The following is a 16021-nucleotide window of genomic DNA, read 5'->3' on the forward strand; positions in this document are numbered from 1 at the left end:
TCGGGGCCAAGCGAGGGGGAAGCCCAGGCTCCTCGGAGATTGCTCCTCCCGCAGCAGCTTCCGGGGGGCACAGACGCTCTTTGTTGAAGACTGTGCCCTCACTGTTCTCTCTGTAAGGATAACCTGCTACTCCGGAAAGTGGCACAGCAGCCTTGTTATCACATCATGCAAGCAGGACCAAAGGCACCGCAGATAATAAAGACTTGGCTGATGTGACGAGCTAGTCCTTTTCCCTCTTCAGTGTGGGGCTCCGAGTTGGGTGGAGAGGGGAGGCTGGGAAGTGATGAGTAGTTGTAATCCTTTCCTAAGTAGTATTTCCCATGGGGAGGGTTCTGTAAGTGGGTCTAACTTGGGGGCTTAAAAGTCAAGTGCCTAATGCCTTGCTTGAAATTTCCTTGAACAACCAATATTTTACTAACTGATGCAAAATATTCTAGTTTTATTATTAAAACGTCTAACATCCCTGAGTTCTCATCAAACCAGATCAATTCCTACTCTGATTTTTCTTAGGCACTTCTAAAAATTCTTATGTTATTAATGAGGAAACCATAAAGATATTTAAACCAACATGTTCTTTTCTCTCTGCTTTTCACACACAGAGACACATAACAAAGGCTTCCCCAATGCAGGTGGCTCACTCCAGATCCATGAGGCACTAATACTCAAGAGTGCCTCATTTACTATTTATTTTTAATGGAACTTTATTGGAGTATAATTGCTTCACAATACTGTGTTAGTTTCTGTTGTACAACAAAGCGAATCAGCCATATGCATACATGTGTCCCCATACCCCCTCCCTCTTGAGCCTCCCTCAACCACCGCTCTAGGTCATCGCAAAGCACCAAGCTGATCTCACTGTGCTACACTGTTGCTTCCCACCAGACAACTATTGTACATTCGGTAGTGTATATATGTCGATGCTACTCTCACTTCGCCCCAGCTTCGCCCTTCCACCCCACGTCATCAAGTCCATTCTCTTTATCTACCTCTTTATTCCTGCCCTGCAACTAGGTTCAAAAGCCCAAGGGGAGGGCAGAGCTTACACTGCACTTACATACTAGATTTTTAGGTAATCTTCCTGTAAATACACCTGGCCCTCTGTTCCTCCGTATCCATGGGATCTGCATCCATGGATATAGAGGGATGACTGAATTCACTGTACAGTGCCATTTTATATAAGAGACTTGAGAATCCATGGATACTCATGCATCCCCCATTGGGGCTCCTGGAACCAATCCCTGGTGGATACTGAGAGATGACTGTAGGTGCCAAGGCCCCTGGAGGGTACCCCCTGCAGTCAGAAGTGTCCTCCTTGCTCACAATCAAGAACATCTCAGGACACAGCAGCCACTACCCAGGCCACTCTCCTTGGTTCCCCATGTGCTGTCATGAATACAATGGTCCAGGGTGTGGGCAAGGGATACCATGCATGTGCTCAAGAACTGATGGCTGTCATGACTATTCACCTTGTGCCATTTAGAATGGCGGCCTTACAGGAAGAACCAGTAAGCCTTTAATTTAGGAACCACTTCATGAAATCACTGTTTTTCAATTTAAATGAAAAGACGACATGTAGTGCTGTGTATTTTATGAAGAGCAACAAAACCTAAGGGTGGTATAAGGATGGCTATGGCCACCTCCAGTTTCCATTTGCCAACTTTATACTATAGATTCTTCCTTTGACTATCTGTTTGGTGGAAACAAATCAACTTGGGACACTTTATCACAGATAAGAACAAAACCTACAAAAAGCTGGAGCTCCCAGGTGAGTTAGGAGTAGGACCAAATAATAAAAGCCAAGGAGGAGAGACAGCAGCATACAGATGGTACTCTCTATACAAAAATTCTAAGCATTTGAATGAATTAAAGGGGTGGAGGGGAGGACTGCAGAGGTACAAACTAAATGGAATATGTACAGGTGTCAGTTTATACTAGCCCTGCTGGTGCCTGGGACCATACGTGTTTGACAGTCTGGCAGATTCACAACAATGAGCCATATTTTAATGGGCTCTACCACTAACTGATGGCCAGTTAAGTGGAGAAAGATTACATGTGATTTATCTACAAAATTATTTAAATTCTAAGAAGTCAGAGAGCTGGACAAATTCACCACTCAGTAATATATTTGTCTTGACTTTCTTCTCACCACTTCCCCAACCTTGCTGGCTTTCAGAGGCTGATTTTTCTCCTTCCTTCACACACCATAAATTCCGACCAAACACCAAAACCTAGCAAACTGACCTGGATAATTACCCTCAGCTCCTAACATAAACGTTGTGGCCCACTAACTTTTCTAGAACCTAGGAAATATTAGTTGGAAGGACCATGCTCCCATTTATTAACTTACACCTGTGGCAAATAAGAGACTAAAGCTCTTCTCCACCTAAAACACTACAGACTCCCTCACTTGCTTTGATATATAAGGCCTCTTTAGCCAATTTCTAGAATATGGTGTACGAGACTCAGCTGTTACAATACAATCAGCCTTTTCTGAACTGTCAATATTAAGAAAGCTTTTAATTATTGGGTTCAATTTATTTTTCTTCATTTTACTTTCCAACACACCTGATTTTTACATTCAAACTCCAAAACAATCTCACAAAAGGGGCAACTATGAAAAATGATTACCTTGAGCTGCTGGAATTCTCATACACTGCTAGAGAGAACGTAAACTGGCATTATCATTTTGGCAAAATTTTGGCAGCATCAACTAATGTGAATACATGGATATCCTAAGACCCACTCTAGGGACATAACAAATTCCACCACTTAGGGGCGCACATAACAGAAATGTATACCTATGTCTTCGAAAGACATGTGCACATGCATGTTCACAGCAGGAGTTACTATTCATAATAACTAAAATGGAAATGAATCAAATGTCCATCAACAGGAGAATGGATTAATAAATCATGGTAGAGCCCCACAGTAGACACGTACAACAAGAAGAAAGAACAGCAAGAGCGAAAGACACGTACAGCAAGAGTGAAAGAAGGCAAACAAACAAAAATCTGTACGTGATTCCATCCAGATAACATTCAAAACCAGCCCAGGGACTTCCCTGGTGGTGCAGTGGTTAAGAATCTGCCTGCCAATGCAGGGGACACGGGTTCGATCCCTGGTCCAGGAAGATCCCACATGCTGAGGAGCAACTAAGCCCGTGCACCACAACTACTGAGCCTGCACTCTAGACCCTGCGTGCCACAACTACTGAAGCCCTCACGCCCTACAGCCCGCGCGCCGCAACTACTGAGCCCACAAGCCACGACTACTGAAGCCCACGCACCTAGAGCGTGTGCTCTGCAACAAGGGAAGCCACTGCAATGAGAAGCCCGCGCACTGCAATGAAGAGTAGTTCCCACTTGCCGCAACTAGAGAAAGCCCACACGCAGCAACGAAGACCCAATGCAACCCCCCGCCAGAAACCCCCCAAAAAACCCAGCCCAACTAGTCTATGATGTTAGACCTCGGGACAGTTGTTACCCAAGGGCAGGGAGGAGACTGAGATGGGTATGAGGGGGCTTCTGGGTACCGGTTACACAGGTATATTCTCTTTGTTAAAAATCATCAAGCAAAATATTTATGGCTTGTGTATTTTTCCATATGTACACTACATTTCAATAAAAAATGTTTAAGAAAAGAGGGACTTCTCTGGAGGTCCAGTGATTAAGACTCCACGCTTCCACTGCAGGGGCGCGGGTTCGATCCCTGGTTGGGGGGACTAAAATCCCACACACAGCATGGCGTGGCCAAAAAAAAAGGGAGGGAGGGAAGGAGGAAGGGAGGGAGGGAGGGAGGAAGGAAGAATAGTTTTTTAAAATAGATTTTAAAAAACACTCTCATCATACACACAATGATCATTTTCTTTAAAATTCACTTAAGAAAAGCCTATTTCTGTGAGAAAGTAAAAAGAGAAACATAACCTATTTTTATTCTAAAGGCTATTTTATGAACCCTAGTTTTTTACCACTGTCTCCCTAAAAGAAGAGATGTATCTGAGTCTGCTCTAAACCCTCTTGGTTCTCCATCATGGAAGGTGGCATTGTGACATCATTTTGGAATAGAAGGAGCCCAGTATGAATCCTGGCTCCACCATGCAGCAAGGTGACATGGCCTTGGCATGCACCAGCTCTTCAACTGTAAAGGCAGGACAATGAGAAGTAAGCAAAAATACTGGGGGTGAAGGGCCTGGCATACAAACATCTGTTCTCACCAGGATGTAATTTAGAAAAAAAAGGGAGAAGGGTATCTTTTCTAAATGCAGATGGTGGAGCTCCTGAGAAGTTTTCTGTGAACAGTTACTGTGGATGATGATGCTTTAGCACCATTAAGAACCAAATACCAAGGAGCCACAGCGAACCCCCTCCTAAACATTTATCCCAAGAGTTTTAGGAATTAAAAATTTAAAATAACTGTTTCTGAAAAATCACTTTGTGATCATCACTCTGTTATGCATTCATAGCTTTTAACTTGGAAGAAAATTAGATCTCACAAGGAGGTTTTAAAATCCACTCAAGCAGACAGACAGGAAAACTGAGAAATAAAGTATCCTGTGTCATGAGCCTGGCAGACTTCTAAAACTATCTCCACAAATGTCATTTAGATCAAGTGGCAAGTGGGACGATGGTAGCAAATTCCACAACTGCAATTTAATAGTGTGTGTGAGTGTGTGTGTGTGTGCATGCATGCGTATGAAAATGAATGATTCCCAAAGTGAACCTAGTGCCATTTTTGGGTCAAGGCAATAAGAACTAATATCTAAACATGTTTGGGGTTGTAAATTAAAAATTCATGTTGGTAACACAAGTTGTCAGATCATAGTTTTTTCCGTCATGGCTTCCTCAGGCAAACATGCCTGGTTATTTCCATGAGATTTAGAAATTCTGTCATTTGAGGAAGTCAGGGCAACTGACATTAGTCATGTCGGGAATCTTCTCAGGGCTCCAAGGGTCTTTCTATTTTTTATTTTTTTAAATTTTTATTTATTTATTTATTTTTTGCGTGGGCCTCTCACTGCTGTGGCCTCTCCCGCTGTGGAGCACAGGCTCCGGACGCGCAGGCTCAGCAGCCATGGCTCACGGGCCCAGCCACTCCGCGACATGTGGGATCCTCCCGGACCGGGGCACGAACCCACGTCCCCTGCATCGGCAGGCGGACTCTCAACCACTGCGCCACCAGGGAAGCCCAGGTCTTTCTATTTTTATTTCAGCTCACCTCTACACGCCTGGCCAGAGAACATGCATACCTCCCCAGAAAGCACAAATTTTGGCTCTGGCAAGCACTTGACACATGGTTATAAAGTACCTATAAAAATCTTACAGGGGGCTTCCCTGGTGGCGCAGTGGTTGAGAGTCCGCCTGCCGATGCAGGGGGACACACGTTCGTGCCTCGGTCCGGGAAGATCCCACACACCGCGGAGCAGCTGGGCCTGTGAGCCATGGCCGCTGAGCCTGTGCGTCTGGAGCCTGTGCTCCGCAACGGGAGAGGCCACAACAGTGAGAGGCCCGCGTACCGGGAAAAAAAAAAAAAAATCTTACACGAAGACTGTTACTAAAGCAATACAATACACAGCACACAGCCATACATATTACCCTCTAGGAAGGGAAGGAATATTGCGGGGGGTGGGGGGAATGCTGAAATTAAAGGTATATTTTAGGTTTAATGATGTCAGTAGTTAAGTTTGAAAGAATCGTGAGCTTGACTTTCAAGGTTGTTAAAATGTGGTGAATAGTTGCCAACCTGAAGGGGAACCCGTGAGCTAAAAGATGGGACAATTTGAGCATGAAAATGGGTAAGATCCATAATAGATTGAAACACATAAAAATATAAATTCAGGGCTTCCCTGGTGGCGCAGTGGTTGAGAGTCCGCCTGCTGATGCAGGGGACACGGGTTTGTGCCCCGGTCTGGGAAGATCCCACATGCCGCGGAGCAGCTGGGCCCGTGAGCCTTGGCCGCTGAGCCTGCGCGTCCGGAGCCTGTGCTCCGCAACGGGAAAGGCCACAACAGTGAGAGGCCCGTGTACCGCAAAAAAAAAAAAAAAAAATAAATAAATAAAAAAATAAATTCACAATACTAAACACATACACACACAACAGAAAAAAAACCCTTATTGGTAACCTTTGGAGACTGTGTGTGTGTGTGGGTGACTTGGCAGAGGGGTTGAACTCATTATTAAATAATAAATAATTAAGGGAAATAAATAAAGGGAATTTATTTATCCCTGATACATAAAGGGAAAGGATGAAGCATTTATCCAGCCTTTCCTGTAAGGATTGATTTTCAGGGTAACTAAATGATTGGTGAAGAAAAGCTTTTTAAATAAAAGAATCACTGCTAATAAATGTAAATATATTTATAAATATATAATAAATACATTTATTTACATAAATAAATAATAAACGCACATTTACATAAATAAATGCATAAATAAATAAATGCAGACAGAATAATAAATTTAGAAATCTTATCATTTTGTAACACTTGGTAAAATAAATGATCTAGGAAGCAACTCTCAATGGCAGGTAAAATCTTAAGTGAGTCTAATGGGGAACTCTGGAACACCAGAACCACTGACCAATCTGAACGCCACCAAGAAAGAACCAACATTACAGGAAAAATGCCTGCACCGCCAAAGTGAACTTGAACCTACTAAAATATCCAGCACCATCCTGTGGTTTATTTATGGGAGACGTGTGGGAGGGAGGAAAGGAGGGGGAAGGATATGTGAAATGACACCATGCACTTTGAGTGCATGATCGGGTACAGACAAACACATGAATGGCATTTTAAAAAAGAAGAAAAAAAGGGAGGGTGAATTGTTAAAATGTTAAAATAGATTTAAGAGAACTATTAGCGAATTCAAACAAATGAAGCATTCAAAGACATTTAATTAATGTTATTAGGAATTATGGTTACTTTTGTTGGGTGTAATATAGTAGGTTATGTTAAAGAATAAGATTTCCATTGGTTAGAGATACGTTTTGAAGTCTCCCACACCAAAGCGAGGAGGAAGAGATAAAATGTTGATAATTCTGAAGCTGTGCAATAGGTATTTGGGGGATTATTATGCTATTCTCTCTACTACTGTCTATAGTAGAAGATTTCTATAACAAAAAGTTAAGAATGCCAGAAAGGTGATGATCGTTATCATAAGAGTTCATTGTACTATTCTTTTTGTGTGTGTCTATCTTCGAGAATGTCTATAAATTAAAAAAAAAAATGTAGACAATCCAAGGATGAATTTTTAAGGATCTCTGGGATATATTGTCGACCCACCCAAGAAAAAGGCATAATGCCATGAGGACCCTGGAAAGAGAACATGGCAGGCATTATGTGGTGATGGCTATAAAAGCAGATTCACTTGTGTGTAATATCCTAGATGACAATGGACATTCTGAACAGTTTTAGTCAGAAATCACCAACAGTGTGGTTTGCCCCCTCTGATGCTCTGTGCCACAGGGATGACCCCAGACTGAGTGGTGAGCAGAGCATTCCTCTCACCTGGCTGAGGTGGATGAGGCGGCGGCATCTGGTGGTGCATCAGAGGGTAGGGAGGGGGCTGCTGATGAGGCATCATGCCAGGGTGCCCTGCTGCTCCCAGTGGTGCCAGGCCAGGTCCCCCTGAGTGCTGGTGTGCCTGTTGAGGGTTCTGCCCATGCTGCTGCTGTTCCATTTGCTGTCGGGCTCGCAACTCAGCGTATTTCAGCTGTTCCATGTGGAAGTTCTGGCGTTCAGTAAGCAACTGCTGCCTCTGTTGTTCTAACTATTAAGAAAAGGAAGGGGAAGAGAAATGAAATCCGGAGAGTCTTTCACGATTGGATGCCAACACAGGATATCTACATGATGCCTAAGTTCCACATAGCTCATCACAGTTACATAGTCACCTCCTCTCCTGAAACAACCACAGTGAGAGAAAAGGCATTATTTCCTGAGTAGAATGAAGTCAAGTTCTTCTCTATGTTAAGTATAAGGCCTGCCTTTCCTTGGAACCTTCACCCAGTGGGGGGCTATTATACTCAGGACACTTGTAATTCCCTCTGTTTGGCGGGTCTTCAGATATTTAAAAAACTGTTTCCATGACTGCCTTACTCTTCCCCAGGTGAAACAAGCCTCTCCTGTCCTCTTAATAGTTCCTTAGATACTAGTATTTCAAGTCAAACCAACATTTCCAGGTGCTCTCTTCTGCATGTGATCCTTTTGGTTACTATTTTAGAATGTGACACCAGAGTTAAATCCTCTGGATGAGTGGACGTGGCCTTAGCTGCAAAGATACACATTTTCTATATGGAACTTTGGCAGTACCATTGTAAATCTTAGCTTCCAAGTACCCAAAATTATACTGGGTGACACTTTCACAGCATATTTTAGAAGCTTAAATAAAAATTTACATGAATCGTGGTTTGAAGAATATAAGCATTTCAATACTCAAGATAATCTTTCTGGGGGCTTCCCTGGTGGCGCAGTGGTTAAGAAAACGCCTGCCGATGAAGGAGACACGGGTTCTATCCCTGGCCTGGGAAGATCCCACATGCCACGGAGCAGCTAAGCCTGTGTGCCACAACTACTGAGCCTGTGCTCTAGAGCCTGCGAGCCACAACTACTGAGCCCGTGTGCCACATCTACTGAGCCTGCCCTCTAGAGCCCGCGAGCCACAACTACTGAGCCCAAGTGCCACAACTACTGAAGTCCGCGTGCCTAGAGCCTGTGCTCCACAACAAGAGAAGCCACTGCAATGAGAAGCCCGTGCGCTGCAACTAGAGAAAGCCTGTGTGCAGCAACGAAGACCCAACAGAGCCAAAAAATAAATAAATAAAAACAAATAAATTTATTTTAAAAAAAAGATAATCTTTCTGGGACCCAAATTAAAATACAGAGAAGTTAGGAAATTCAGAAGCCATATGCCTGACACTAGTGCAGAAAACGGAGCCCACCTTAAAAGCTATGAAAACTAACTTAACCCAGGGTTGACAGAGAAAATCACCTTTAACAGGAATGGAAATAAAAATCCAGATTTCTAGTAGTATAAAGATCATACGGAGGGTTAATAGCACTACTGCTTTTCTATAATGTTCTATCTCACCATTTTTGACAGCAAGATTTTATTCACTGGGAGGCATTTCTACAGCAGCCACAACAGCTCTTGGGCACTTGAGATGTGGCTAATCTGAAATGAGATGTACTATAAATGTAAAATAGTCACTGAATTTTGAAGACTCAGAATGAAAAAAATAAAATTTTCATATTGATTACATGTTAAAATACCATTATATACATATACTGGATTAAATAAAACATCATTATAGGGACTTCCTTGGTGGTGCAGTGGTTGAGAAACCACCTGCCAATGCAGGAGTTACAGGTTCGAGCCCTGGTCTGGGAAGATCCCATATGCCGCAGAGCAACTAGGCCCGTGCACCACAACTACTGAGCCTGCGCTCTGGAGCTCGCGAACCACCGCTACTGAGCCCGAGTGACACAACTACTGAAGCCCCCACACCTAGAGCCCGTGCTCTGCAACAAGAAAAGCCACTTCAATGAGAAGCCTGTGCAGCGCAGCGAAGAGTAGCCCCCGCTCGATACAACTAGAGAAAGCCCGCGCACAGCAACGAAGACCCGATGCAGCCAAAAACAAAACAAAACAAAACAAAAATTATAATTTTTTTTTTTAACGTGGCTACTAGAAAATTTTTAATTACATATATGGCTCATGTATTTCTGTTGGAGAGCACTACTCCAAGGCATTTGATAAGTTAAGGAAATGTAACATTTTAGCTTTCAGGAATAGTCAGTTTTATAGATAAATACTACATACTATCATTAGCAAAATCTAAGTGGAATACCCATGAGAATTAGCTTATGAATCTGGGCTCTTAGCAGAGAGCAGCTTGGGGAGAAGTCCCCGTGGAACCTAGTGAGAAGCCTCACTGGCTATCAGGAGTAGCAAGCAGGGAATGTCCATAGACAGATGGGGTGCTGGAAGACAGGCCGTGGACACAGCATGAAGACAAGCGGCATGGCCAGATGAGGAGAAGAAAAGGAAAGAACAGATGGTAACGCTTATATCCCCGGTGTTGGTTCGCTGGCTTGCAGAGTCTCCCTTGGGAGAAGATCTGAAACGAACGATTTTGTGAGTGGTTGAGGGTTATCACAGGAGGGAGGAAACATGGTGTTACCATGGTCTAACAGGCTGGTGCGGGCTCTTCATTTTCTAAGGGTGACCCGAAGAGGCTAAACCCTGGCTCAGTTTGACATATCCTTCTTTTCGTAATCAGAAGGGAGTTGCAAGGTGTAAACAGCAAGAGAATCCTCTGGAAGTCCAGCTCTGCAAGATGACTAATCAGTGAGATAATGTAAGTAAAAGGCAGACTGAAAAAACAGAATTTAAAGATTCTGAAAAAACAGAATTTAAAGATTCTGACCATAAGTGCTATGGTCAGAAAGGTTTTGCTTTCTTCTAACCATTCTTTCCAGGAAATTTAGCACTTTGCTGAGGTTAGACTTAAGAGGTTGTCAGAAAAGGACCTCAACCTATGTTTTTGTTCAGCCACTATTGGTCTGGACAGGTCAGCTGAAGTCCAGCAGTTACATAAGAACTCCAGAATATAGGTCAAGATCTGCTTTATAAAAACCTGAACTGTTACTGGAGGAAGACTTTGTGTCTCTGAAGGGAAATTTTAGTCTCTGCCTTACCTATCTCAGTGTTTTTTTTTTTTTTTTTAACTGAACCAGCCTTTCTTTGGGAACTGACCTTAGTATCGAAGTATTAATCTTGGAAAGAAAAATTTGCCCAATCTTCCTAGTTTACAAATGAATTAACGTCAATTATACGATTTTTTCCTGAGCTTCATCTGTCATTTCAAAACATAGAAGGTAATTAGAAGAATTAAAAAGGATGTGATTAAACACACACATCCCTGAAAAGAACCCAGTTTAAGCTTTAGATCCAATGTGGAATGAATAGGCCCTCTGAAGTGAGAGCAACGTCCAGACAGCAGGCTACCAGTTGGCTCCAGAGGGCCACCTCTGTTCTAGGGCACATGCAACAGAGCTTATGGACACATACTGGCCCCACCATCCAGAAGAAATACCTCTCTTGTTATAGATATCTTACTGTTACTGAATCCAACTGAAGACTGCATTCACTTCTGTGGCAATGAAATGTGGGAATCTTTGAGGAGAGTTTGACAGTACTGAGCAAATTTTAAATTCACATAACCAATGACCCAGTGATTCCACATCTGGAAATCTGTCCTAGAAAACTGTATGTATATTTGTATAAGGCTAGTCATTAAAGTACTATTTTTGATGTACATTTATGTCTGAGATGCACTGAGTAAAAAAAAAGCAAGTTGCAACAATATTTATGTCTATTATATTTTAAAAAAAAAACAACCTTTGTGCCCATGTATAAACATTACATATACACTGAAAATGTTCTGAAGACACTAAACTATTAACAGTGATTATTCCTAGGAATGAAACTGAGGGTAGAAGACACTTTTTAATTTATCCATTTCTTTATTATTTGAAAAATTTTCATCACACCTATTTTTGTAATTACAAAACAAAATACTAAAATTACCCAAGTTATATGCTTCAGATAACTCGATTTTCTTCTCTCCCTTTTCTATTTCCAAGGACTATAGATAAAGTCCAAACAGCTAAACCAGACAGTGTAAATTACTCACGTAAATAGGGCGCTAATGAATCTGTCCACTTTCTTTCAAGACTCTGATCTGGCTCTAGGGAACCCAGTTTCATACAAAGATGCCTGTGGCCCTGATCTGAAGACATCCCCACCCCCACTGCATTCAAACCCTGCCTTCCTCTCCCCCTTCATTCCTACACTGTGTATGTATAAAGCAGCCGAATCCAAGTGGAACCGGAACATAACAGAGCACTTTTCTACACCAAGACCCCAAACACACACACAGCTGCAAGTGCAGCTGAAGTTCACACAGAGCTCTTCTCCCAACTTCATTTGCATAGAACAGGGAGGCGGGGTGGGAAAGAGTAAAAGAAGGTGGGGGCCTCAAAAATCCATCTACACTGCTAAGGGTCGAAATACCAGCCAAGACTTGAAGCCTCTGACTACTCGGCCTCAGAACTGAAGTAAACACACCTTCCTTTGAAAGGTTTGGTATCAGTAACCGGACATCCACTTAAGAGAAAAACCAGACATACTCATTCCTTCTTACACCTCTGGCAAAACAAAACAACACAACTGCATCTTTCTGCTCCACTGGAGGCAGAAATCCAAAGGGGGACACAGCACCACTGTTGTGACTGTCATTCTGTCCTTGTAAAGTGCTTGCTGCCTGAGGCCCTACGTCTTTTTTTGAATCAGAAGTAAACCTGCTCAGTCCTAAGTACAGCTTTCTTAATCTCAAATAAAACTATCCATAATGTCACGGTGCATGTCTAATAACAGTTTCAATTATATGACAGGCAGTACAGCGATGAATTACTACAAATATGCAGAAAACAAAGTTAAATACAATTCTCCCGGGGCAGTATAAAATTAACTTTTTGTTCTTTTTTCCTTAATTTATCACAGAGTACCACAAACTTTTCTAACCCTACACCCTGTGTGTGAGGACGTCCCATTAGTAATAACTTTAAATCCATCCAGAACTTGACCGTTTCTCCTCACTTCCACGGCCCATCACCACCTCACGTGGACTTCCCAACAGCCTCCTCACCAGTCTCCCCTTTTCTAAACTTGTCACTTTATATTCTCTAGACAGTGGAGAGACTGATCGCCACTTAACTGTAAGGAAGATGATGCCAGTTTTCTGCATGTATTCCACATTTTCATGGAATAAATAAAATAGGCCCTGCAATTATTCCACATTTTAATCACAGTAAAATGAAAGGCCTCTGGACGGTTTACAGGGACTTCTGTGATTAGGGCACCATCATCTCTGCCTTCACCATCTTACCTCTCCCTACTCACTCATGTCCCAGCCCACCCCACCTACTCCTTAGTTCCCAAACATGTCAGTCACGCTCTTGCCTCAGAGTCTCTCTCTAATGCTGGCTGTTTCTAGGGCTTAGAGACATTCGCCCAACTGTCAGTTTCTCAACAGGGCTTACACCGATGGACACCACTTAGAACTGAAATCTTTCCCTTGCTCCGCCCAATCTCACTTACACAGCCTGAAACATACAGGTATGTATACATACACAGTATATATGCATGCATATACATACAAAGCACATAACATCTAACATCCTTCATTAATTATTTAAGTTCTACCAAGGCAAAGAGTTTTGTTGGGTTCTATTCACCAGTGTTATCTCCAGTACTTAATACACCTAGAACAAAGTAGGTGCTCAATAAACATTTGCCAAATGAAAAAATGAACTTAATCCATCATCTATGATGTGAAAGCCATCAGCTCTGGGCAAGCTGACTCTTCAGTCTCCTCAGCAATCATACCCTTCTCTTCACAGTTTTGGATTTGGACCTTTTCTACAACTCACATCAGTCCTTCCTCTACCAGGAAGCTTTCCTTGATAATCTGAGCCAATCACGGCCTCCTCTCCTCCGACTTTCCATAGCCTCACTACCTCATGGTATCTTTGTGTCAGTTTCTCATCTACCCTCTCACCTCCTTAAGGACAGGGTCCAGGTTTCTCACAGCTTTGAGTTTCCTACAATGTCTCTCTTTTCAAAGGTATACAATTTCTATACCTAGTCAAACGAGAGCATTAAGTACAGAAGCTATAAATGAGATCAACACAGAGATTCTCACTGGTCTCAAAGTATTTTTTTTTCCCCCTTTAATCCAAATAAGAATGCTTTAGGTAGGACCCAGGCCCTCCAGTTCTCTTCAGTCCCCAACACAGCCCATGTCTGACACCTGTTCTCTTGAGTGATGTCTGCTATCTGCTTGGCATGGAAGGCTGCACACTTGGGCAGACCCTCTCAGTTTCAAACCCAGGGCCAGCTCAGCATCCTCACCTCAACTGGGGTCAGTAGTCTTCGTCGGGCTTCCCTGGTGGCACAGTGCTTAAGAATCTGCCTGCCAACGCAGGGAACATGGGTTTGAGCCCTGGTCCGGGAAGATCCCACATGCCGCGGAGCAACTAAGTCTGTGTGCCACAATTACTGAGCCTGCACTCTAGAGCCCGCAAGCCACAACTACTGAACCCACGTGCTACAACTACTGAAGCCCGCACGCCTAGAGCCCGTGCTCCACAACAAGAGAAGCCACCCCAATGAGAAGCCCGCGCACCACAACAAAGAGCAGCCCCCGCTCACCGCAACTAGAGAAAGCCTGAGCACAGCAACAAAGACCCAAGGCAGCCAAAAATAAATAAATAAAAATAAATAAATTAAAAAAAAAAGTCTTTATCATGTCAATTCCTGGACAGACTCTGTATACTCCATAACTGACTTCCTCCAATATTAGTACTTTATGAGAGGACTGTAACAAAAGCTACTGAGCTCTAATTATAGCTGTATACATAATATCTATAAAAGATATTAAATTGTTATATCCTTATTCTTAATTTCTAAATAATTAAGACTCAAGAGAACATCTGATTTTACGTCATTAGAGAGAGAAAGAAACTTCATATCTGATTCTGAAAGTATATGAAAAGATTCTTGAAATCTGTTGCTATATAAACAAAACCAAATGTTTAATTCAAAAAAGCATGTCCTGAAGCTACTGGTTCCTAGGTGAAGATGAGCAGGACCTCACCTACAGTGAACTGAGGAGTGTGGTAGGCAGAGCACTAGGCAGTGGGTTAGAACGCGCCGCTCCTGGCTGACCTGACCCCTTTCCACAATTTCAACTTTCATGAGTCATATAACAAAGGGTATCAAAACCCTGCATATCTCAGAGTCTCTAGGTTAAAATGCGGTAAGAATGGCTAATTTCTTTATAAATTTTGAAGTACTAGATAAAAACGCAGAGGTGAACAAACACAGGTTTGAGACCCAGCTCTGTTATTTATGAACTGTGTGATCTGAGATACATGAAGTGTACCTTTTTTAAGCTCTAGACTCTTCATCTACGAGAATGGTTAACAAAGAAATGGCCTCATGTTCCCACCCAGCATCACTGCTGGATTCTAAATGTTCATAAAGCCAACAAAGACTTATAAATATTAAGAATTTAATGTATAATTGTTGATTATTGGTTTGCATAAAGGGAGGCATAGAAATATTTACTGAACACTTACTCTGTGTTCTAGGCAGTGTGCCAGGCACATGCCATAGTTCTCTCATTTAATCCCCACAACAGTCCTGTGAGGAGAGGAAATCATCAGTAGGAAAATAGCCACGGCTTTGCTCGCTCACAGGGAAGGACAGGATAACTAGTGCTGGGAAGGAGAAAAATAGATTATGTCTTACTGTGCATGAAATGAATGGAAGCCATTTTAAAGTTTGTAAGATTTTTTGGTTCTTGTGATAGTGAGCCTCCAAGGTTGCCCCCAGTGATCCCGCTTCCTAACATTTAGGCCTTCTCCACTGAGCCCTGCCAGCCCACAGCCCCACCCAAACCCAGAATCAAGGTTGGGCTGTGGGACTGAGAGAATATAGCAGGAGTGCAGGAATGTGCCTGCCAAGTTTAGGTTATAAAAGATACTGTGGCTTCCACTTTGGGTGCTCTTTCACGTTCTTGCTCTTTTCAGTCACTTGCTCTGGGGGAAGCCACTTCATGAGGAGTACTATGGAAAGGCCCACATGGCAAGGAACTGAAGACTCCTGCCAACAGCCACATGAATAAGCTTCGAGGGGTATCCTCCAGCCCCAGCTGAACCTTATGAAGACTGCATCCTAACCAGAGACCCTGAGCCTGATCCACTCAGGAAAGCTGCTCTCAGATTCCTAATCCTCAGGAAATGTGTGAGATACTGTTTTCAGTCACTACTTTGGGTTAATTTTTTACATAGCAATAACTAATACAGGTATGGTACTGACATTCAGTGGCTAGGGCTAGGGACTGTCTTATATAATGAATTTTACTGCCCCAAATGCTGATTAAGAAAAAACAGGCCGACCAC

General features: G+C 42.8%; 1 protein-coding gene across 4 annotated transcripts in view; it reads right to left on the minus strand.

Annotated features, from left to right (window-relative positions):
- SMARCC1 (SWI/SNF related BAF chromatin remodeling complex subunit C1) overlaps nt 1-16021 on the minus strand; it is a 180310-nt gene that overhangs the window by 11964 nt on the left and 152325 nt on the right. For all 4 annotated transcript variants that reach the window (XM_060022372.1, XM_060022375.1, XM_060022374.1 and 1 more), the window contains one exon: nt 7502-7763. In XM_060022372.1, the coding sequence (XP_059878355.1) occupies nt 7502-7763 (262 nt within the window). The remainder of the gene's footprint in view (nt 1-7501; nt 7764-16021) is intronic.

The sequence above is a fragment of the Delphinus delphis genome, chromosome 10 (assembly GCF_949987515.2).
Source record: "Delphinus delphis chromosome 10, mDelDel1.2, whole genome shotgun sequence".
NCBI classification, from domain to species: Eukaryota; Metazoa; Chordata; class Mammalia; order Artiodactyla; family Delphinidae; genus Delphinus; species Delphinus delphis.